The following is a 21,898-nucleotide window of genomic DNA, read 5'->3' as shown; positions in this document are numbered from 1 at the left end:
GCTGCTGAGTCACGTGCTAGGTGTGAGGTCCTTCACAGCCGCGTAGCGGGGCCCAGGGGGGCTCAGGTCAGGTGGGGAGGAGTCGCTGGAGGCACAGGTGGGGGCCGTCAGCCTATCTGGGCTGTAAGCCACCTAGCGTATGTGGACAGAGCTCAGGACAAGGAGAGGGCCCTGGGACACCCCAACACTGTGTCACCTGCGAGATGAGCCAGAAGAGGCGCTGGGCGTGGACCCAAACGAGCTGAAGGAAAAAATTAAAAATAAAATGCGCCTGAAACATCACTTCTTATGCAGGCGCCTCGGTGTAGCTTGCAGCTACTGTGCCGTCCATGCTGTGATGCCCCCTCTCCCTTAACCTTGTCTGCGTTTCTGGAAGCCCTCCCGGCTGTTCACATCGCAGATGTCCGCTCCCTTTCGCCGGCCCAGTGCCGTGTTTAGACCAGGCTCCCCCCCTGGTGCTGGGATCCCTGACTGGTCAGTGCAGCCGGAGGTGGGGACCTGCTGACTGAGTTGAGAGCAGATGGGCGGGTCTTAGTTCTCTTCATTAGAAACACTCAGCACAGGGACCCCTGGCCCTGTGTGTCCGTGGGGAGCATCTGCTGTGTCCCCCTCGCCCTGTGCCGTCTCCCCCAGCGGGTCAGGCTCAGTGCCGCCCCAGTGGCCACCCGGGGACCTCGCTCCGGGAGACCCAGCGGAAGCTCTGGCTGGGCCGCCTGGCCTCTCCGGTGGGGCTGGCTTTTCAGAACTTTTCCTCGCTGACTTTAGAGAGAGGAAGGGAGAGAGAAGTGGTTCCACTTATGTATGCATTCCTTGCTTTCTCTTTGTGTGTGTCCTCAACCGAGATCAAACCGCAACCTTGGCATATGGGGATGACTAACCCACTGAGGTCCCCGGCCAGGGCCTCAGGAGCATTTTAAAAGAAAACAAACAGGTCTTTGTTTGCTTAAGCAGCTCGGATTCCTGTCACCTGTCACTGAGGTGCCAGATTAATAATAAAGGTGAGGGCGGGGTGAGCTCTGTAACCCCTTGGGTTCAGCGGCTGGCGCCTGAGCGAGGCCTGTGGCACAGGTCCCCCGGTGGGTTCACACCCTGCAGTGTCCCCTGGGAGGCAGGGAGAGGGAGAGAGAAACATCTAGAGAGAGAACCATCGCTGGTGGCCTCCTGCACAGCCCCTGCTGGGGATGGAGCCCCACACCTGGGCACGCGCTCTGACCCGGAGGGTTTGCTGTGCAGCACAGGGCTCGGCTGTCATGACGCAGGGTTAGCAGGGAGAGCTGAGGATGACCACCGGCACGGTCCCGGCCCTCCCGCCCTGCACAGCTGGCCAGCTCCCTAAGCATGTAAACAGCAGGAGACTGGCACGGTGACGCTGGGCAGAGATGTCTGAGCGTCCCTGAAACCACTCCTTTTGTGTCTGTTTGAAAAATCCCAGTCGTCATTCTTATTTTTAATTTAATAAATCTTTATTGTTCAGATTATTACAATTGTTCCTCTTTTTCCCCCCATAGCTCCCCTCCACCCGGTTCCCACCCCACCCTCTGCCCTTACCCCCCCACACTGTCCTCATCCATAGGTGTACGATTTTTGTCCAGTCTCTTCCCGCACCCCCCACATCCCTTTACCCCGAGAATTGTCAGTCCGCTCCCTTTCTATGCCCCTGATTCTATTATATTCACCAGTTTATTCCGTTCATCAGATTTTTTATTCACTTGATTTTTAGATTCATTTGTTGATAGACATGTATTTGTTGTTCCTAATTTTTATCTTTACCTTTTTCTTCTTCTTCCTCTTCTTAAAGAATACCTTTCAGCATTTCATACAATACTGGTTTGGTGGTGATGAACTCCTTTAGCTTTTTCTTATCTGTGAAGCTCTTTATCTGACCGTCAATTCTGAATGATAGCTTTGCTGGGTAATCTTGGTTGTAGGTTCTTTTTTTTTTTTTAAATATATTTTTTATTGATTTTTTACAGAGAGGAAGAGAAAGGGATAGAAAGTTAGAAACATCGATGAGAGAGAGACATCGATCAGCTGCCTCCTGCACACCTCCCACTGGGGATGTGCCTGCAACCCAGGTACATGCCCTTGACCGGAATCGAACCTGGGACCCTTCAGTCCGTAGGCTGACGCTCTATCCACTGAGCCAAACCGGTTAGGGCTGGTTGTAGGTTCTTGCTGTTCATCACTTTGAATATTTCTTGCCACTCCCGTCTGGCCTGCATAGTTTCTGTTGAGAAATCAGCTGACAGTCCTATGGGTGCTCCCTTGTAGGTAATTAACTGTTTTCTCTTGCTGCTTTTAATATTCTCTCTTTGTCTTTTGCTCTTGGCATTTTAATTATGATGTGTCTTGGTGTGGTCCTCTTTGGGTTCCTTTTGTTTGGTGTTCTGTGCACTTCCTGGACTTGTAAGTCTATTTCTTTCACCAGGTGGGGGAAGTTTTCTGTCATTATTTCTTCAAATAGGTTTTCAGTATCTTGCTCTCTCTCTTCTTCTGGCACCCCCATAATTCAGATGTTGGAATGCTTGAGGTTGTCCCAGAGGCTCCTTACACTATCTTCATATTTTTTTATTCTTTTTTTTCTTTTCCGGTTGAGTGTTTTTTGCTTCTTTTTATTTCAACTCTCTGACTTGATTCTTGTGTTCCTCTAGTCTGCTGTTAGGTCTCTGTATAATATTTTTTATTTCAGTCAGTGTATGTTTAATTTCTAGTTGGTCCTTTTTCATATCCTCAAGGGTCTCACTAAATTTATCGGCCTTTTCTAGGAAATTCTTGAAAAACCTTATTACCGTGGTTTTGAACTCTATATCCAGTTGTTTGCTTTCCTCCATTTCTTTCATTTGTGACCTGTTTCTTTGTCTCCACATTTTTGCTGCTTCCCTGAGTTGGTAGAGTGGCTTTGTGTGCTAGGTGTCCTCTAGGGACAGTGGCTCAGCCTCCCCAGTTACCTGAGGTGGACACTCTTGGTGCACCCCCTTGTGGGCTGTGTGCTCAGCCTTGTTGTAGTTAAGTCTTGATTGTTGTTGGTATCACTGGGAGGAATTGACCTCCAGGCCAGTTGGCTGTGAGGATCAGCTGTGTCTACGGTGGGAAATCTTCTGTGCTGGAGACACCCTTATGAGACAAGACTTGCAAAATTGCAAAAGCCTCTGTGCTCAGCTTGGATGGGGCGGAGTTTCAGGGCGGAGCAGACAGCCTTGGCTTCCCGTCAGCCCTGCCCTGTGAGGCCCCTGGGTCTCAGTGCCCCTCGGCCCCTCGGTAATCACTTCAAGCACCTCTGAGAGAAAGCCGCCCTCGAGTTTCACCCGCTGCCAGACAGTCCAGTTTCTCCCCGAACAAGTCTGGATTCCCAGAAACTTGCCCAGGACTGGAGTTCAGTGCAGTCAGGAGCTTCCTTTTCCCTCCCGCTTTAGAAAGCCAGCCGCACACTCAGCCGCCCGTCCTCTCCGCGTGCGCATCTCCGTACCTCAGCCTTCTGCAGCTCCTCTGAGTCTCAATGTGCTTTTCTTTCCTTCTAGTTGTAGAATTTCCACTCAGCCAGCTTTTCCTGTGGTTCTGGGTGGTGTCCGTTTTGTCTTTTAGTTGTAGTTTTGATATTGTTGTGCGGGGCAGCAGCTCAGGTATTTACCTATGCCGCCATCTTGGTTTTTCTTCCCAGTCGTCATTCTTATGAAAAGCTGTGGCATTTCGAATGAAGAAATAATGCCCTGCCGGGGCGGCTCCGTGGGGGGCATCGTCCTATGCAACCAAAGGTCCCTGGTTTACTCCGGGTCAGGGCACATGCCCAGGGTGTGGGCGCAGCCAAGGGAGAGGGAGAGAGAGATCTGAGGGCAGGGGTTGGGGGGTGGGGGGAACATGTCCATCTTTGCAAATAGCTGAAGTTTGCTCAGGATTTCCAGAGCCATAAACAAGGTTCTTCAGCTCCGTGTGCGACCAAACTGGTTCTGGCCGCTCAGGGGTTCCCAGGCTTCTCCGCGTTTAACACCTGTGCTGGGCGGGAAGCAGGAACACGAACCCCAGCACGGAAACACGCGTGAGAACTCCATCTTCTTAGTAATGAAACCCCACAGGGGTGTGTGAGCGACACTGAAACCTGAGCTAGAAAGATGGCTTTTCAGAAAGCAAATCTGTCTGATGAAAAGCCAACTTGTACCGACATGACCAGCCCCACCCGCCGAGCACCTGCGGGAGGCCAGATGAGGGCCATTCGAGTCCTTTTCATCCTGGCCGGCGCCTGCCAAGGGGGCTGGGTCGGACCTGGCTGGGCACCCGGGCACCGGGCAGACCACATGGGTAGCCCTGGCAACTCACCGTTACACAGGAATAGTTACCACTTAAAAAAACTTTTTAAATGTGTTTGTATTGATTTTAGAGAGAGGAAGGGTGAGGGAGAGAGAGAAACATCACTTGGTTGCCTCCCACACACCCCCAGCCCAGGGGTGGAACCCGTCCCCTGGGGTGTGTACCTGGCTGGGAACTGAACCTGCGGCCTTTCAGTGTGTGGGCGACGCTCCGGCCATCGCACCACGTGGGCCAGGGTGGAACAGTTACGGCTCTTAAAGACCAAGACGGGCACGTTTTAAAATTGTCTTCGGCACTTCTCGGTAAAAGCACTAAAGCACTGTGCGAGTTTTTTTTTTTTTTTTTTTTAAATATATTTTATTGCTATTTTACAGAGAGGAAGGGAGAGGGATAGAGAGTCAGAAACATCGATGAAAGAGAAACATCGATCAGCTGCCTCCTGCACACCTCCCACTGGGGATGTGCCCGCAACCAAGGTACATGCCCTTGACCGGAATCGAACCCGGGACCCTTCAGTCCGACGCTCTATCCACTGAGCCACACCGGTTTCGGCCACTGTGCGAGTTTTAAAACATGTTTGACGCCATCATTTATTTTTATCTTTTCTATTAGCCTTTTACCATAGAAACACAGAAAATGACACAAAACGAACACCTCACTCACTGAATCATACGGTGGATACCCCTGTACCCTCACCCGGCTCAGGACCGGAACTTCGGGAACTTTGGCAGACCCCCCCACCCCCGCCCCGCCACCGAGGGCTCCCCAGGCGTCCCCCCCGCCCCCCCCCCCCCCCGCGAACGAACCCTGGCTCCACGGAAATGACTGCTCGTCAGTCTGTGCGGCACCTGACTCGTCTTCCTTTCCCAAACGTGGTCTCTCTCCGGGGTCTGCTTTACGGGGCCCCCCCCCCCGCCCCGCTCTCCGTAAGGGCCGCGTGGTGAAGCCGGGCCGACGTCCTAGTGTGTCCCGCAGTCAGAGCTGGCGGTCTGGGCGCTCATGGTGCCGCCGAGCACTTTCCTCTGCCCTCACGCTCTCTGCAGGAAGCAGCCAGATCCAGAGGCCAGAGGCTCGAACCCACAACCCTTTCGTTCGAGGGCCGACGCTCTAACCACGGAGCAACCGGCCAGGGTGGCTGGAGCGTTTTTAGGAGTTGCCCCCCCACGCCTGTTTCGTTTCCCAGGGATGGACAGGCAGGAACAATGCCAGAACGATTAACCCCCTCCCTGCCTGCCTTGGAAGGGGACCGACTGGGGGGTTGCACTTATTTTTATGGCACGTGTGTGTCCTTGGCCTCCAGGCAGACGGACCCCTCCCACTAGCCCACGCTGGGTCCTGGCCCGGAGCGGCCTCTGTCCCCTGGACATCGCCGGGGTCTCCGGCGGGTTTCCTTGCCTCCATCCTGCCCCCTGCAGGCCGTTCTCGGTGCAGAAGCCCAGCTCCCATCACAGCCTGTGGCTCCCAGTGCCCACCCGCCCCACCCAGCTCCTGCACTCCACCCCCAGCCCAGGCCCCTGCCTCAGGCCGTGCCCTCTGCTTCGTGCTTTTCCTGCAGGCGGCGTGCTGTGGGTCCCTCCCCTCCTCCCGTGTCAGCCCAAGTGCATTTAACACCCAGCTTTCCCGGCCACACCCGCAAGTGCAGCTCTGCTTCCTGTCCCCTCCCAGCTCTCCCCCCCTCCCTCTCTCCCCCTGCCCGCTCCCTCTCCCCCTCTCCCTCCCCCCTCCCTCCCCACCCCCGTCTTCTTCACACACACACACACACACACACACACACACACACTTGGCCGGCACTTTTCATTCCTCTCTATCCCCGTTATGTTCCCACCCAGCACTTGCCTCCGTGGGGCCTACACGTGACTTTTGTCTGTCTCCCCGTAAGAACTTGAGCTCTGAAGGTGGGGTTTTTCTCCCCCATTTGCTCACTGTCGTGTACCCAGGATCTAGACAGGGCCTGGGCCAGAGCAGGCGGCCAGTCCATCCTCGCCGAGTGAACAGATAACCGGCACCGATCAGAGTGACTGGGACAGCGGAACCAGGTGGGGCTCTCCGCGGGAGAGGGCCGGGCTTGCTGAGCGAGTCTGTTCCCAGCCCCACCCCCCCTTCCCCGGCTTCAGGAGTGACGTCAGGCAGCCCAGCCCTGTGTGCGACACTCACTGCCGTTCTCTGATCGGCACGCAGGCCCCGGCCAACCCGACATGCTGAGGCCACCCTGCCAAGAAACTTCCAGAAGACTCGTCTGCACTGCTCAGCCACCGTTTACTAGCGCATCCTTAGGAAGTCAGTGGGAGTGCAGCACGCCCAATAGAGCTTAACGCTGGGTCTCCAGTAAGCTTTACATCTCGAACCCAGGACTGTCCAGTTTCCCACAGAGTCACAGGACACCCGCTGCCTCCTGGGTGGGCGTGGAAGGGTCCCTCCACCTCGTGCGGAGTCACTGCTCACGGGAAGTCACAGATGTCCGAGGATGCCGCTCAGCCCTCCGCCTGCTTAGCTCCTTCCCGCGCTAGCCTGTCGGCCGCCTCGTTGCCTGCAAATCCCGAGTGACCAGGAACGTGCATCTGTGGAAAGGGTTTTCCCTTTTACTTCTGCGTCCTCATGCAGAGCTCAGCCTCCGGAAGCTGAGGCGGCACCCCGCCCGCCCCTCCCCTGCGGGGCCACACGGGCACACTCCATCCCGCCTCTCCACGGCCTGGATCTGACTGCGTGTTGCTCTTTCCCACATACGACAGGTGTAAGCTTTCAGGCAAAGCACGTGTGTGCACAAAGGACGGGTGTGCACAAGGACGGGTGTGCACCAGGGCGGGTGCCCCGACACTCACTATGCGCTGAACCTGTGGGAAGGCTGCCCCGCGTGTGTGAACACGGTTCACGCGCTATAGTGAGCTTCCCGCAGCGCCCAGTCCCTCAGTGTCCTGGCTGGCCCGCAGGGCAGGGCAGGGCAGGGAAACTGGTGCCGTCTAACTTGCTCCAGTTGTTTGAAAAAGTAATTTTAACAAAACCTGTCTCTTATAGACACTCACCACTAGACGTCCACGCCCCAGAAAGGGGACACTCACTCACTGCACGTCCACGCCCCCGACAGGGGACACTCACCCACTGCACGTCCACGCCCCCGACAGGGGACACTCACCCACTGCACGTCCACGCCCCAGACAGGGGACACTCACCCACTGCACGTCCACGCCCCCGACAGGGGACACTCACCCACTGCACGTCCACGCCCTGGACGAGTCTGTCCAGCTCCATGAAGTCCTCCTTGTTGGTCACCGCCTTCCCGGCGCTCGTCCTCCATCCGTTCTCCTTCCAGCCCTGGACCCAGCTGGTGATGCCTGGAAGACACGCCCTCCACACTAGGAGCCGCGGACGGACGGCCTCTTCCTCGCCCACTTGTATTCTGAACGGCATCCTGGACCTCCTTTCCTCCGGCCGCACGGGCCTCTGGCCGGCCTGAAGCCCTCCCTTCTCCTCCCTTGATTCTAACCGCACTCGGCCTACAGCTCTCAGCCCGGGGCGTCACCTCCTCCAGGAAGCGCCCCAACCTTTAGCACTGCTCCGTGCTCCCACACACGTTCCCCAAGAAGCCACCAGCCCGCCATCCTCGGTCACGCAAGCAGCTGACCCGCGCGGCGCCCCGAGCAGGGCTTTACCTACGTCCTGCCCTGGCTCTAGTCCCCAAAGAAACCCTACGTGGCAAACCCTGGAGCAGCAGACCTGGGGTCCCAGACCCGCACCCTTTCCTTCATACCTGACAAACCACATGCAGCCCCACTGACATGAGGGTCCCCCCATGATACAGTGGCCCCGACAGGTGAAGGAAGTACCCATCTCCCGGCAAATGTGCTAGAAAAGCCCAGAAGGAAAAGGTGAACGCTCACCATTGATGGTGAACATGCTGTCTGTGTACAGAGCCAGCTTCGTGATGTTCTGAGCCTTGGCTTGCGCTATGGCTTTGCAGGCTGCCTGAAGAGAGGTCGGTGGTCACTGCGGAGCCTGCCCAGCTCCCGCATCACAGACGCACAGGGACTTCAGGCGCCACGCCCCCTCTCCTACGCGGACTGTGATGCTTACAATTCCGCTCACGGGTAAAACCTATTTGAAAGGTTTCGTGATTTTTCCAGAAAAGCCCTGTCCTTCACAACCGTTACCGACCCACACTAAGTTTCTTCTGGACGCTGAGTAGCTTAGACGCAGACAGCACAAAGTTCGTTAGCATGTTCACAGTCGATGCTGAAGAACGACGCCCTCTCGTGGTGAGTGGGAAACGTATCTGATAACTTACGTGAATTTCTGCTCTTTGGTTGGTTTGTCGCCCAGGAAGTCTAATGCCCACGTTTCTGGTTTCAAAATAACACAGAGAAGATAAAATTATAAGCTAATGTACGTTTGATCTGACAGACCAAAGCATTGCACAACAGCAGCCTTTAGGAATCAAGCCGACCACACGTAAGTTTCAGAACACGGCCTGGGAAAGCCCGCAGCCCGGCCCCGCGTCCTGGCTTACTCACAAAGGGTGGCCGGGCCCCCAGTACACGCCGATGCCCGCGCGCGCCCGCCGACGCCCGTTGCTGCAGCAGCAGCCGTCCGTGTAGACGACGACGTATTCGCCTGCGAGACGGAAGCTCAGTGAGTGTCGTCCTCACGAGAAACTGAGATTCACCTAAAGGTTTACTACGAAGGAGATAGAGGTTTTCACCTAAAATGCCCTTTCAGATGATAATGAGGATGTTAAACATCAGCTGCCACTTCCCCCATTAAAAAGGCGGGGGAGAGTTTCTATACATACAGTTTCATTATATATCAAAAAGAAAAAATCTGCCTGACCGGTTTGGCTCAGTGGATAGAGCGTCAGCCTGCGGACTGCAGGGTCCCGGGTTCGATTCCGGTCAAGGGCATATGCCTAGGTTGCAGGCTTGATCCCCAGTGGGGGGTGTGCAGGAGGCAGCTGATCAATGATTCTCATCACTGATGTTTCTATCTCTCTCTCCTTCTTCCTCCTTCTCTGAAATCAATAAAAATATATCAAAAAAAAAAAAAAAAAAGAGAGAGAGAGAGACAAACCCATATAAGAGAACGTGTCCTTGCCCACCGGAGGGGCCGCCTCCCCGTCCTGCTTCACATGCTTTGCACGCGGCTCCCCGTTCTCCTCCCCTTCAGCCAGGGGCTCCCAGCATCGCTTGCTGGCTTTCGCTTGTGACTCGTGCACGAGCTTATCTTCCTGCCCTGAAAGACGGAGTGGGCTCAGAAGCCAGAAACCACGAACCCGACGCACAATGATTAAGAACCCAGAAGTTCAGCGAGTCCTTCGATGTCACTGACACTGAGTCAGACCTAAACGCCCTCTGTACGTGGCCCTGTAAAGAGGAAGTGACTCTGACGTCCTGTGAAATTACCCTCAATTCCCACAAGCTGGACTGGACGAGGACCACGTGAAGAGGAGAGCGGAGCTTCTGTTAAAATGAGCCTGGTTTTGACAGAGTCAGCGGAGACGTAAAGGGTTATGAACCCGTTGGGATCACAAAGAGCTTGTTAAACAAAGCCCAACATTTTATATGGAAACGAGAGAATTAGACGTGTGACACCTGGGACAGGAGAGGCTGTGCACAGGTTAGAGGGCGCCTGGGAGGGGAGAGGCTGTGCACAGGTTAGAGGGCACCTGGGAGGGGGGAGGCTGTGCACAGGTTACAGGGCACCTGGGGCAGGAGAGGCTGTGCACAGGTTACAGGGCACCTGGGATGGGAGAGACTGTGCACAGGATACAGGGCACCTGGGAGGGGGAGGCTGTGCACAGGTTAGAGGGCACCTGGGGCAGGAGAGGCTGTGCACAGGTTAGAGGGGACCTGGGAGGGGGGAGGCTGTGCACAGGTTACAGGGCACCTGGGGGAGGGGAAGGCTGTGCACAGGTTACAGGGGACCTGGGAGGGGAGAGCCTTGCACAGGTTACAGGGCACCTGGGGGAGGGGAAGGCTGTGCACAGGCTACAGGGGCGCCTGGGAGGGGAGAGGCTGTGCACAGGTTAGAGGGCGTCTGGGAGGGGGGAGGCTGTGCACAGGTTAGAGGGCGTCTGGGAGGGGGGAGGCTGTGCACAGGATACAGGGGACCTGGGACGGGAAGGCTGTGCACAGGTTAAGGTGACAGCGATGGCGGGGTGACTACCTTTCGAACCAGGGCTCCCCGAGTTCCTGACGAAGGCCCAGGCTTCCTCTTCGGTGGCAAACTTCTTGAACCGGGCAGCAGGGAACCGGTCCACCTGCGCTCTGCATTCGTTCCTGGAACAGAGGCAACGTCACTCCCGCCCCGCTCCCGGCATCCCTGTCCCCTTCGGGTGGTGCTGTCCGGGGCGGTCAGAGTGCGGGATGGGCGGCCGTCCGCGGCAGGGCCCCGCCTCGTCTGCAGGGACACCGCACGTCCCGCCCTCTCACCGCACGTGCTTCCCCGCCTCCAGGCACCGCAGTCCCAGGGTCTCTGAACACGAGCCGGGTAATCACTTCCGGGGGGCGGGCGCTCTCACCAGGTCAGGAAGACCCCGGTTTTGCGGCCCCTCCTCACGGCGTAGAACATGGCGAGCCCGCCGCTGCTGCAGCGCACGGCGGCCAGAGCGACTCTGTGCACCACGCCCAGCAGCCTGGTCATCGCTCACTCCCGGGCCCGGGCCGGCACCCTGGCCCTCGGCTCCGCGCCGCCATCGCGCGAACCAAACTCCCGCGGCGGCGCGGGGAGATGACGCGCAATCCTTGTGGCAGGCTCGGTGGGCGGGGCCTAGAGCCGAGCGCTCCGCGGGTTCGTCGACTTCCCGGATGTCAGTGAGAAAGGGAGGCCTGGGGGGGGCGGGTCCCGGGCGGGGCGGGGCGGGGCCTGGATCCAGGGCGGTGTGGGTGGGGCCACGCGAAGGGCGGAGCCTAGGGAAGAGCGCGGTTGGTTTGCGCGGGGTGTGGGCGGGGTCTGGACGTTGTGGGCGGGGCCTGGCGCCCTCCTGGGCTGGGAAGCAGGTTGGGTTGTAAAGGAAGAGAGGGGACCCGTGGGGCCCAGCAAAGGTGCTGCCTGACCGCTGCCCCCGCCCCCCAGCGTGATCGTGGGGTCAGACCTCCTTAGGATTCGCTTCTCCAAGTGAATTGGCTGGCTGTGCTCCTCTATCACAGAGACCACTTGTGTTTAAAACTTAAAACAGTTCCCCCAGAGGGGGGTTATCAGTGCTGGGCCCCAACACCTGGGGCTTTTTGAAAAGCCTGCAAAAGGTCTGGAAGTATAATCCATATTTGGGGGAAGAAGACACCAAAAGGGGATCAAAGAAGGGCTTCCACCATATTGGTTTGCTCAGAATTTGAGAGGCAACCTCCTCTGAGTCCACTGGCATAATAAAGCTGTGTAACTCCAAAAAATAAATAAATAAATAAAAATAAAACTTAAAACAGTGGAACAGGGCAGTGAGAACTACCCGTGACATATGTTCATTCCAGTGCAGATTTTGGTTTGCACATTACATGTTTTATTAAATTTGAATAATGTCTTTGAAATGGACACATATGCTTTTTAACTGCTAAGTATTGGTTCTAAAATAATGAGTTACAATGGGTCATGGTAGGGGTAATAGCTAAGAAAACTCGTTGGCTGGAGAAGGGTGTTAAAATAACCACTCTGGGTGTCAAATGCGCTTGGAGGGCCCCGCCCCATCCTTAGATATGCACTCCCAGGTTTCTGCTAGTCATCCGGGTGGTCTGACCAGTCTGCCCCTCAGCCTGAATAGCAGTAGAAAATGCCCCTTGCCGAAACCGGTTTGGCTCAGTGGATAGAGCGTCGGCCTGTGGACTGAAAGGTCCCGGGTTCGATTCCGGTCAAGGGCATGTACCTTGGTTGTGGGCACATCCCCAGTGGGAGGTGTGCAGGAGGCAGCTGATCGATGTTTCTCTCTCATCGATGTTTCTAGCTCTCTATCCCTCTCCCTTCCTCTCTGTAAAATATATTAAAAAAAGAAAATGCCCCTGGTAGCTCAAGGGACATGGGGAAATTACTGAGCTAAGGGCATCTTCACGGCAATCTTCCAGGGGCAGTGTTCTTTAGTTACCTATTTATCCGATTTAAGTGATGACCCTACAGGTGGTCAGCCGTGGTGCACCTACAGTGACCTGTTAACAGGAACAATGCTAGCACAAGTGTGATGCCTGAGGACGCTTCCCCTGTCCTCCTGTCCCTGAGCGCCACATACACCGACTTCAGGTCCCAGCCACAACTTACGAGCTGTGTAAATTTGGTGAGTTGCTCAAGGTCTCTTATCTCCTTTGAAAACCGGAGGTAATGATGCTATGCCTGATGGTGGAGAATAGGGACCGTGAGTGGTGCCTCGCACGTGGTCTGATACACAAGTGTGCCCTCGCAGCCACACTAATCCTTTTCATCTGTACCTATTTCATGAATATTAATGGAAGAATGCTGTTTCTTTTAATGAAATATATTGAAGATGAGCAAATGATCAGTTATGACAAAAATCAAGTGTTACTATTCACACGTTTTAAATGTCAATAGCTGAGCGATTACCTTCTGTCCACCTGATAGGTTGCTGATGCCTCAAGATCATGGACTATTATATAGGAAGGGTGACCTGGAAACTTCCAGAAGCCAGTGACCGTGCTCCAATGAAATGCGTGTGCTTTTCACATCCATTGCAGGCTTGCACCTTGGTTTCATTCACATGCTTCTTACATGGGCAGGCAGATGAGGGTTGTAAAATCCTGACAGCTCTAAGTGGAGGGGAGAGAAGAGACCTTCAACCCGTTAATTCCTGATTGAACAGACAGGTCCATAAATTCATTGTACAGGCAAGGGTTCCTCATTAACTCTGCCGGTCACTTTATTATGCATATTAGGAACTGGGACTTTGAAATCCGGGCTCTTTCCCCTTTCCCCCCTCACCCTGCACCCCAGGCTTTCTGCCTCACAGATGTTGACATTATACATTCCCAACTCAGGGTTCTTTTTATTGATTGATTGATTTTGAGAGAAAGAAACATCGATTTGTTGCTCTTATTTATGCATTCATTGGTTGATTATTGTATGTACCCTGACCGGGGATGGAACCCTCAACCTTGGCTTATCAGGACAATTTAACAACGTTCTATCTTCGGGTACTTCCCTCGGGCCAGGTCTCCCGCCCAGACCCCGGCTTCGAACCTCCAAGATCCCGCAGAGAAACTCTCCGGAACCATACCGAAAATGAGGCTGCCAGGGCGGAAAAGTGTTACTGGCGCACTGGACCCCCCGGAGCCTTTTTCCGGGATTCTCTAGGCTCCTGCCCTGTCTCAGTGGTTCTTCCGGCTCCTTTAGCTCCGCCTCTCCCTTTCCGCCGCCGAGATTTGACGAGCTCTCGCGAGATTCAGGCCTCTTCTCAGGCCGGCGCTCACCCAAGTAAGTGTGGGGCCTCTAGTCCGCGCGAACTTTTCTGTCAATTTTGAGGGCGACAAGCTTTGGAGTCAGCTCTGGAGCCGCGGGCCCTGCTCGCCGGGTGGGGATACGGCGGATAACGCGGCGTGGGCCCCCCGATGGCGCGCGCGGGGTGGGCGGGGGCGCGGGGACCCGCTCAGTCTCGAGCGCTCTCTGTTTCCAGGAGGAGCCATGTTCAGTTCTAGTGCCAAAATTGTGAAGCCCAATGGCGAGAAGCCAGACGAATTCGAGTCCGGCATCTCCCAGGTGAGACGTGGGGCGGGCAGACGCGGGCCCCTGGCGTGTGTCCCCGGGGGCGGTGGGGACGGAGACCCCGGCGGCGGCCGCTCGCGGGTCGCTGAGGTCGCCTCCGCCCCTTCTCTAGGCTCTGCTAGAACTGGAGATGAACTCCGACCTCAAGGCCCAGCTGCGGGAGCTGAACATCACCGCGGCCAAGGTACAGTCACGCGGCGGACATTTTGCCGGTGTCGGTCCGGGGGTGGGCTCTCGGGCACTGAGCGCTGTAGACGCCGCGGGAGCCCGGGGTGGGCGCGCCCCGAGCTGCCCGTGGGACCCAGGAGGGCTGCACCCTTAGGGGCGGTGTGCGGCCGGCGGCCTGTCTCCCCCCGTCTGGTCCCCGCAGCGAGGGCAGGTTGCAGGGGCCGGCACCTGGGCTTGGCTGATCCTTGACGTGGAGCGGGTTGGCGTTTCACCGCACTCCAGGTTCACCCCTGTGCTGTCAGCGCGCGTGCTCCGCGTGCGGGGGACGGGAAGGTTTCTGAACGCGGGTCTTGCACCCAGAAGCCCGCGGTGGACTGTGACCTGTGCGTGCGCTCACAGACTGGCGGCCCCGTCACCAGTCACGTGGGAGGCAGAAAGTGACAGTGGAGGGCTGCGTGGCCATGGGGACGGGCTGCAGCGTCAGGGCCCCGGTCTGACCGTGTGCACGCTGCACCTGAGCGTACACCCTGGAGGCTCTCAACTTAAACTGTTGTGAATTTGTCTTTTTTTCTAAAGTGTCTGTCTTTGTTTCTTTTTAAGTGTCTGCCTTTTTTTAAAATTTAAATTCTTTGTTTAATAAAATATTACATAAGTCTCCTCTTTCCCCCATTGACCTCTCCCCGGCCGCTCCCACTCCCCAGCACATGCCCTCACCCCCCTAGCGTCGTCTGTGTCCATTGGTCATGCTCATATGCATACACGAGCCCTTTGGTTGATCTCTTACCCCCCCCACACATACACACACACTTCCCTCTAGGTTGGACGGTCTGTTGGATGCTTCTAAGTCTCCATCTATTTTGTTCATGTTGTTCATTAGATTCCACGAATGAGTGAGGTCATGTGATATTGATCTTTCTCCCACTGCTTATTTCACTTAGCATAATGCTCTCTGCCCATCCATGCTGTTGGGGATGGTAAGAGTTCTTTTTTTTTTTCCCCCAGCAGCGTCGTATTCCGTGGTGTAGATGTGCCACAGTTTTTTAATCCACTCATCTGCTGATGGGCACTTAGGCTGTTTCCGGATGTGTCTTTTTCAGGAAATTGAAGTTGGTGGTGGTCGGAAAGCTATTATCATCTTCGTCCCAGTTCCTCAACTCAAGTCTTTCCAGAAAATCCAGGTCCGATTGGTGCGCGAGCTGGAGAAAAAGTTCAGTGGGAAGCATGTGGTCTTCATCGCTCAGGTACCTGTGTACCGTGGAAGGTTTCATTACTGAACTCCCGTTAGGATCACGTATGTGGGCACTTGGAGTGATTAAAGTAACCCTGTTGTGAATGTAGAGAAACGAGTTTAGGTGGTAGAGAGCTGGGGAAGGTGTGCTTGTGGCGGGTTAAAAGGGTAAAGTACACTTGCTGTTAATGTGCCAATGGGGTTAGCATAGTTGCTTAAAGAGGTGATCAAACTAAGGCACCTGAGCCGGGGTTTTTCTGCCTGAGAATCACTTGCCTGAAGCTTGCTGCGCAGGTGAGGCAGGGAGGGAGGGATGCTGAGATGCTGAGGGTCGTCCGGAGGAGAAGGGAGATCGTCGGGGGTTTCCCAGGAACTTGCTTGGTCTGGGTTGTTTGGCTTCCTCAGAGTTTGGGTTCTTTTTTAAAAAATATATATATATTTTAATGATTTTTTACAGACAGAAAGGTAGAGGGATAGAGAGTTAGAAACATCGATGAGAGAGAAACATCGATCAGCTGCCTCCTGCACACCCCCCAGTGGGGATGTGCCCGCAACCAAGGCACATGCCCTTGACCGGAGTCGGACCCGGGACCCTTCAGTCCACAGGCCGACGCTCTGTCCACTGAGCCACCCCGGTCAGGGCCAGAGTTTGGGTTCTGTTACGTGTTTGTCTTTCAAGCAGTTGACAGTGTCTCTGACAGCTCAAGGCCCTCTCGTTGGGGCTGCATGACCGTGTTTGCCTTGCAGAGGAGGATTCTGCCGAAGCCGACCCGGAAAAGCCGAACAAAGAATAAGCAGAAGCGGCCCAGGAGGTGAGTCCCGTGTCGGCCTCGGGCGTGTCACCGCTGCCTCGCGGGGCTGTTGCAGGAAGAGTGAGGAGGCTTCTGAGGTCACGTGGTGGTGGTTTAGGGAAGCCGATCACATGGGCTTGTGCTTGAGTGACTGGTTTCCTCGGTAACGGGAGGTGAAGTGTTTCCGGTTTGGAGGAAGGACAGGTGCGGCATGGTTGGGACCATGGTCACAGCTGTCACACAAGATGGAGAAGGGGTCCTTGGCTCTTGGGCAAAGGAGGGAGCAGTGAAGGACCCTTCGTTCAGGGCGCACCGGACGGTGGCCAGGCTGTGTCGTCTTGGCTGTGAGTGAAGGCACATCAGCCTTTTCTGTTGCTGACGTCACAGGTTGCACCTGTTGCACGTGTAGACGCTGTGAGGATGCTCATGAGCTTGATTGACTGGGTTCTCTGCGTGCCTCAGGACGTCGGCTTGGGTCGAAGTCTGGTTTCACAGGCTTGGAGGGTGGCCCGCAGCCCCCCTGCCCTCCCAACGGGTTTAAGAAAAAGGTTCTGGTGTCCTGCTCTGCCAGATGGGCCTTAGCTAAGTGTGTAGTTTGTGTTATTCTATCCCTGCTCACAGGATGGGGAGAAAAGGTTTTTTATTGTTAAAATAAGTTTAAAAAGCGGGGAAAATAATACAAAGTAAACACAAAAGTGACAGTGGGGAGACAGGCACCGCCTGGGGAGCTGGCCCATCCCAGCCTTTACAGTGCAGGGCGGGTCTGGGGTGGCGAAGCCAGTTACAGTGCGGGGCGGGTCTGGGGGTGGTGACAGTGCGGGGCGGGTCTGGGGTGGCGAAGCCGGCCTGGTACCTGAAGCAGGACCAGAGGGGCTCCAGGGTGTGTGCTGATGTGCCTACTGCCCCACATTGGGTGGGTGCGGCTGGGAAGGCAGGTGTGGGTTTCCGGGGCTTGAGTTACAGGGTTCAGTCCTTTGAGCTTGTCCTTGGGCAGCTGTAGTGTGAGAATTCAGGAATATGCATGCTCCCTCCTGGGAACCTGCCAGCCTCCCTCTCAGCTGTGCGTTCCTAAGGGTCCTCCTGGGACTTGAACCGGGGGCGTGGTGGGCAGCGGCAGCTTGTCCCGGGCTCCCCCCGAGCCTGTCTCCACGGCCCCCTTTTTCTGACTTTCTGAGCCAAAGCAGCCCAGCCTGGGCCCCCTGTTGCTTCTCCTGAACCTTCCTCAGTTCACTGGCCCAGCTTCCAGAAACACACTCAGAGGAAAAATAGAAGCATTCAGGGGTATTTCCTGTATCCTAGCTAGTTTGCAAGAGATCCAACATAGGACATAATCAAGAGCATTTGGTTAGTTAGTCATGGCACCTAAGCGGTTTGTAACCTCAGCTCTGAGCACAGAACAGACCCTTGGCTTTGCGCCCAGCTGAGGCCCTGGCTCCAGCCCTGCGCCTTCACTCCCCTCTCCCCAGACCTGCGGCCCCACGGCCTCGCTCCTGACAGATCAGTTCCCGGCACCGCGGCCCCGCTGTCCAGCGGGCCCCCTGCCTTCCTTCCGATGTGCGCTCTGCGTTCAGCGGTCGTCTCTCTCGCAGATCAGTGCCGAGGTTTACACGTTTGGCTTCTAATCCAGCCACGTCTCCACTGTTTCTCCGCTGACGCAGCGGCTCACGCTCTGGTTGGTGATCACCACAGTTGCGTTGCTGTGGCCACCCTTTGAGAGAGGTCAGCCAGCGTTGGCGTCTGAAAGACGTTTGTGTGTTGCTTTTAGAGAGAGAAACACTGATGTGTTTCGCGTATTGGTGCGTTCAGCGGTTGGTTTGCATGTGCCCTGACTGATGGAACCCCTGCAGCCGTGGGTTATGGGGCGCTGCTCCAGCCGACGGAGCTACCGGCCAGGCTTTGCTTCCATCTGACTTGTCTGAAAGGGGGTAGTGAACGGATTTCCATGTCTGAGCGCACCCCCAGCCCTGTGAGAAGAATGTGCTTGTGAGGGGCAGCGGTGGTCAGTGAAGCCGACCGTCCTGTCTGTCTCTAACGGTGGTGGAGGCCTTGGGGGTGCCGTCTGTGGCCATGTCACAGTAAGCCCCTGGCGGTCCCTTGGGAGCCGTTTCAACCTACAAGAAAAGCCTTCCCTGTGAGTGGGACCTCCAGACAGGAACTGGGTTGGTACCGTACTGTGCTGACCAGGGACAGGTCCTAGACCAACCCAGGGCACAGGGTGCTCTGTAAGCTTGGAGAACTGTGTCGGCTGTCCTGCCCCCGCGCTGCCTCCAAGGGTGGGAGTCATTGACCTTCTGTTGTCAGCAGCCCATGGGCTGACGTCGCAGGGTCCATGGCAGTTTGGGGGGGGGGGGGTGGCGGGTTGGAAGTTGGGGGCCCTCAGGGGCCGCTGTCCTAGAGCTGGTGATGAAGCCTCTGGGGGTGGGGTGCTGCCTCGAGTGAAGGAGGGTCAGGGTGGTGAGAGGCCGCGGGAGCTCCTGGAGGGCCTGTGGTGGGCAAACGGGCACGATAGCCGAGGAGTCGTACAAGTGGACGTGAGCCTGCTGTGGGTGTACAGTACAGGCCTCGCCCCTTCCCTGGAGATGGGCACTCGCCGTGGCTCGGTGACTCCTTTACCAGGGAGCATCCACGCCCTGACCTTCAAGTGATTTCCTGGTCGGGCTGCGGCCCTGGGTGCTGTGTTCGGTGTAGGGGGCGTGCTCGGAAACGTGCTGATTTGGTTTGGGGGGACCTGGCACTCGCCCTTCAGGCTGTGACTTGCAGAGGTGCCCTTGGCCCCAGCGGAGCGCCGGCCGCCTCCTGGGTCCTCACTCTGCCCTGTCCTTTAAGCCGCACGCTGACCGCTGTGCACGACGCCATCCTGGAGGACCTGGTCTTCCCGAGCGAGATCGTGGGCAAGAGGATCCGCGTGAAGCTGGACGGCAGCCGGCTCATCAAGGTGCATCTGGACAAAGCGCAGCAGAACAACGTCGAGCACAAGGTGGCTGCTGGGTGTTGGGGGTGGGGGGCGGGCACCGGCGGGCCGGGCGGCAGCGGGGGGCTCTCCGTGGCACCGGGACGGGGATGGACACTCGGCACTGCCCGTGGCGGCTTTGTGTGCCAGTGGGCGTGTTTTAGGTTATTAGGAAAGCGGAAGTAAACCGTTCCAGGTGTGACGTTCAGTGAGGTGGTGTGCATGGGGGTCATGGGAGTTGGAAAGTTTTTTATTTTTGACGAGTTGTTTTTTTCTTGTAGGTTGAAACGTTCTCCGGTGTCTATAAGAAGCTCACAGGCAAGGATGTTAATTTTGAATTCCCAGAGTTCCAATTGTAAAGAAGATGACTAAATAAAATGTTCTCAGTATTCTTTTGAGGCCTCTCTCAAATTTCAGAGAGGTGTGGAGCCCTTCCTCGGGCCGGCGGATGCAGGGGTGTGCCTGGGCGTCGGGAAGTAGCCCCAGAGCAGCGCCTCCTGTGGTGCAGCCGGAGCACAGCCGAGGTGCGGGCGCGTCCCCAGCAGTGCTGACGCACTCGGTGGCTGGGCTTGAGTGGCTCCCGAGAGGCGGGCAGTGTCGGGCTGAGCCGCGTGCCGGAGACGGCTCTTCCCAGGCTCAGTCCGATGAGAACGAGTTCGCTCGTTTTCTTCTGTGGTTAGAACATACAAGCGTTACCATCTTGGGCATTTTTGCGTGTACAGCTCAGCAGCATTAGACTCATTCCGGTGTCCTGGCCAGCCCTCACCCTGTTTATCACGTAGAACTGAACCAGACTCATTGAGCCCTCCCTCCCTCCCCTCCCCCAGAGCCACGCGTTTCCATGTGGAGCTTCACGCGAGGTCCTACGTGGTCTTAGGAAGGTCAAGGGTGAGGGTGAGATTGGGTTTTCATCTAAGGTGTAAACGGCCAGTGAGCCACTCAGTTCCTCCGTTTCCTGACCGGCTGCCGTGCCCCAGGCCTTCGGGGCAGTGGGAGGTGAAGCAGGGGCCTGGGCCTGTCTGCCAAGGGGCTTCGAGGATCTCTAAGCCGAGAGCCAAGGGCTAGTGAGGCCAGGCTTCTCAGGATGAGCATGGCTGCACGTAAGGGCTTCGGGTCAGCTCTCACCGCCATCGTCAATGCCTGGCATGATGCCCGGGCCACCTGGGGCCTGTGTCCAGAGTGACCAGCTGAGCAGTACTCCGATGCTGGGACTGGTCCGCACTGGGGAGGGGGGCCTCGTGTTGCTCTGCGCTTGCAGGAGCTGGAGGAGGGGAGCCGCGGGGACTGTCCTAAGGGGCAGTGTCCCAGGGGTAGGGCTCCAGGCCCGACCTCCAGTAAGATTCCACCCGGCGCCCGGCCTGCTCTGTCCACATTTCTCCCTTATCCCCGAGGAATGTAAATAGTGACTGCGAGGCTCAGATTCTCCGGCTGGAAGTGGCCCCGGAGGGTCAGAGGTCACGAGGGGAGGAGAGACAGGAAGACAGGCCTAGGAGAAGCGCCACGGTTTGACTGTTCGGTTTGACTGTTCGTTGGTGAGGCACAGTGAGCGCTCACAGCTAAAACCGCCCTGATTCAATCCACTTGAAACAGCCCTGCCGGCGGCCCGGGGTAAGCATCCACCTAAGAACCAGGTGGTCATGGGTCGGCTCCCAGTCGGCACATTCCCAGGAGGAGGCAGCTGATCAATTCTTCTCTCATTATTGATGTTTCTCTCTCCCTCCCTTCCTCTCTGAAACCAAGAAAAATATATATTTTTAAAAATACATTTTATTGATTTTTACAGAGAGGAAGGGAGAGGGATAGAGAGTTAGAAACATCAATGAGAGAGAAACATCAATCAGCTGCTTCCTGCACACCCCCATGGGGGATCAGCCCCCAACCCAGCTACATGCCCTTGACGGGAATCAAACCTGGGACCCTTCAGTCTGCAGGCCGACGCTCTATCCACTGAGCCAAACCGGTTATGGCTTTTTTTTTTTTTTTTAACGAAAACTTTTTTTTTAAATATATTTTATTGACATTTTACAGAGAGGAAGGGAGAGGGATAGAGAGTCAGAAACATCGATGAGAGAGAAACATCGATCAGCTGCCTCCTGCACACCTCCCACTGGGGATGTGCCCGCAACCAAGGTACGTGCCCTTAACCGGAATCGAACCCGGGACCCTTCAGTCCGCAGGCCGACGCTCTATCCACTGAGCCACACCGGTTTCGGCTTAAGAAAAACATTCTTAAAAAAGAACCTTGCATCTGTAGACTGGAATCTCAGTGGGAGGTGACCAGCCATGGACACAGACAATAGGTGGTGGAGGGTGGGGGCGGGGCGGGCTGGATGGGGTCAGCGGGGAAAGGGAGATGTGATACTCTCAACAATAAAGATCTTTCTTAAAGTGTTTGCGTCTGTCCTGTGGGTTATTGGTCCGGAGCTGGTTTTGCACGGTCTTCACATGGCTTCCGTTTCGGGTAGCACCAGCCTCCTGGGGTGAATTGGGAAGTGCTCTCTCCCACGTGCGGGGAGAGGAAGCAGAGTTGGTGTTAATTTTCCTTAAGCGTTTGGTGGCTTCTGTGAAACCACCTGCCTGTCGCTTCCGGGAGCTCCTGATCCAGTTCCCTGGGAGGTGGGCACTGACGTCCCCCTCCCACGTCGGGCCTGTGGTGGCTCCGTTTCCTCCGAGCTGTCCCGCGTGCCGATGCCGTCGGCGGGTTGATAAAGAGCCCGTTCTCCCACGTCCTGTGAGGCGCGTGGGACCTGTCAGACTGCACATCTGTGACTTGTT

At 56.3% G+C, this 21,898-nt stretch overlaps 2 protein-coding genes across 3 annotated transcripts; one reads left to right on the top strand and one right to left on the bottom strand.

Annotated features, from left to right (window-relative positions):
* Nucleotides 1–6,540: 6,540 nt before the first annotated feature.
* RNASEH1 (ribonuclease H1) lies at nt 6,541–11,053 on the bottom strand. Its single transcript, XM_080683387.1, has 8 exons — nt 10,811–11,053; nt 10,456–10,568; nt 9,361–9,522; nt 8,808–8,907; nt 8,582–8,636; nt 8,178–8,262; nt 7,507–7,631; nt 6,541–6,860 (listed from the first exon to the last, which is right to left on the bottom strand). Exons 1-8 carry the CDS (start codon nt 10,930–10,932, stop codon nt 6,774–6,776), a joined length of 849 nt encoding a protein of 282 aa, XP_080539513.1. The 5' UTR covers nt 10,933–11,053; the 3' UTR covers nt 6,541–6,773.
* Nucleotides 11,045–19,512, top strand: RPS7 (ribosomal protein S7). 2 transcript variants are annotated; one of them, XM_080683388.1, is made up of 8 exons: nt 11,045–11,098; nt 13,437–13,698; nt 13,898–13,980; nt 14,099–14,170; nt 15,252–15,395; nt 16,130–16,194; nt 19,000–19,150; nt 19,405–19,512. In XM_080683388.1, the coding sequence occupies exons 3-8, from the start codon at nt 13,906–13,908 to the stop codon at nt 19,480–19,482; spliced, it is 585 nt and encodes a 194-aa protein (XP_080539514.1). In that variant the 5' UTR covers nt 11,045–11,098; nt 13,437–13,698; nt 13,898–13,905; the 3' UTR covers nt 19,483–19,512. The 2 variants fall into 2 exon arrangements, with proteins under 2 accessions (XP_080539514.1, XP_080539515.1); XM_080683389.1 differs by lacking the exons at nt 11,045–11,098; nt 13,437–13,698 and adding an exon at nt 13,699–13,795.
* Nucleotides 19,513–21,898: the final 2,386 nt, after the last annotated feature.

Source organism: Plecotus auritus (assembly GCF_963455305.1).
Source record: "Plecotus auritus genome assembly, chromosome: 8".
In the NCBI taxonomy this organism is placed as follows: Eukaryota; Metazoa; Chordata; class Mammalia; order Chiroptera; family Vespertilionidae; genus Plecotus; species Plecotus auritus.
This window is presented reverse-complemented; position numbering and strand designations above follow the sequence as displayed.

What these genes read in the sequence shown, in the direction of transcription:
- RNASEH1 (XM_080683387.1), bottom strand. Translation starts at nt 10,932, where the DNA reads ATGACCAGGCTGCTGGGCGTGGTGCACAGAGTCGCTCTGGCCGCCGTG. An exon ending in GGACACGTTCTCTTATATGG is followed by an intron (nt 8,908 to 9,360) that starts GTTTGTCTCTCT and finishes TCCGTCTCGCAG; the next exon opens with GCGAATACGTCGTCGTCTAC. An exon ending in CAGCATGTTCACCATCAATG is followed by an intron (nt 7,632 to 8,177) that starts GTGAGCGTTCAC and finishes CGTGTCTTCCAG; the next exon opens with GCATCACCAGCTGGGTCCAG.
- RPS7 (XM_080683388.1), top strand. Translation starts at nt 13,906, where the DNA reads ATGTTCAGTTCTAGTGCCAAAATTGTGAAGCCCAATGGCGAGAAGCCA. An exon ending in ATGTGGTCTTCATCGCTCAG is followed by an intron (nt 15,396 to 16,129) that starts GTACCTGTGTAC and finishes TTTGCCTTGCAG; the next exon opens with AGGAGGATTCTGCCGAAGCC. An exon ending in AAGCAGAAGCGGCCCAGGAG is followed by an intron (nt 16,195 to 18,999) that starts GTGAGTCCCGTG and finishes CTGTCCTTTAAG; the next exon opens with CCGCACGCTGACCGCTGTGC.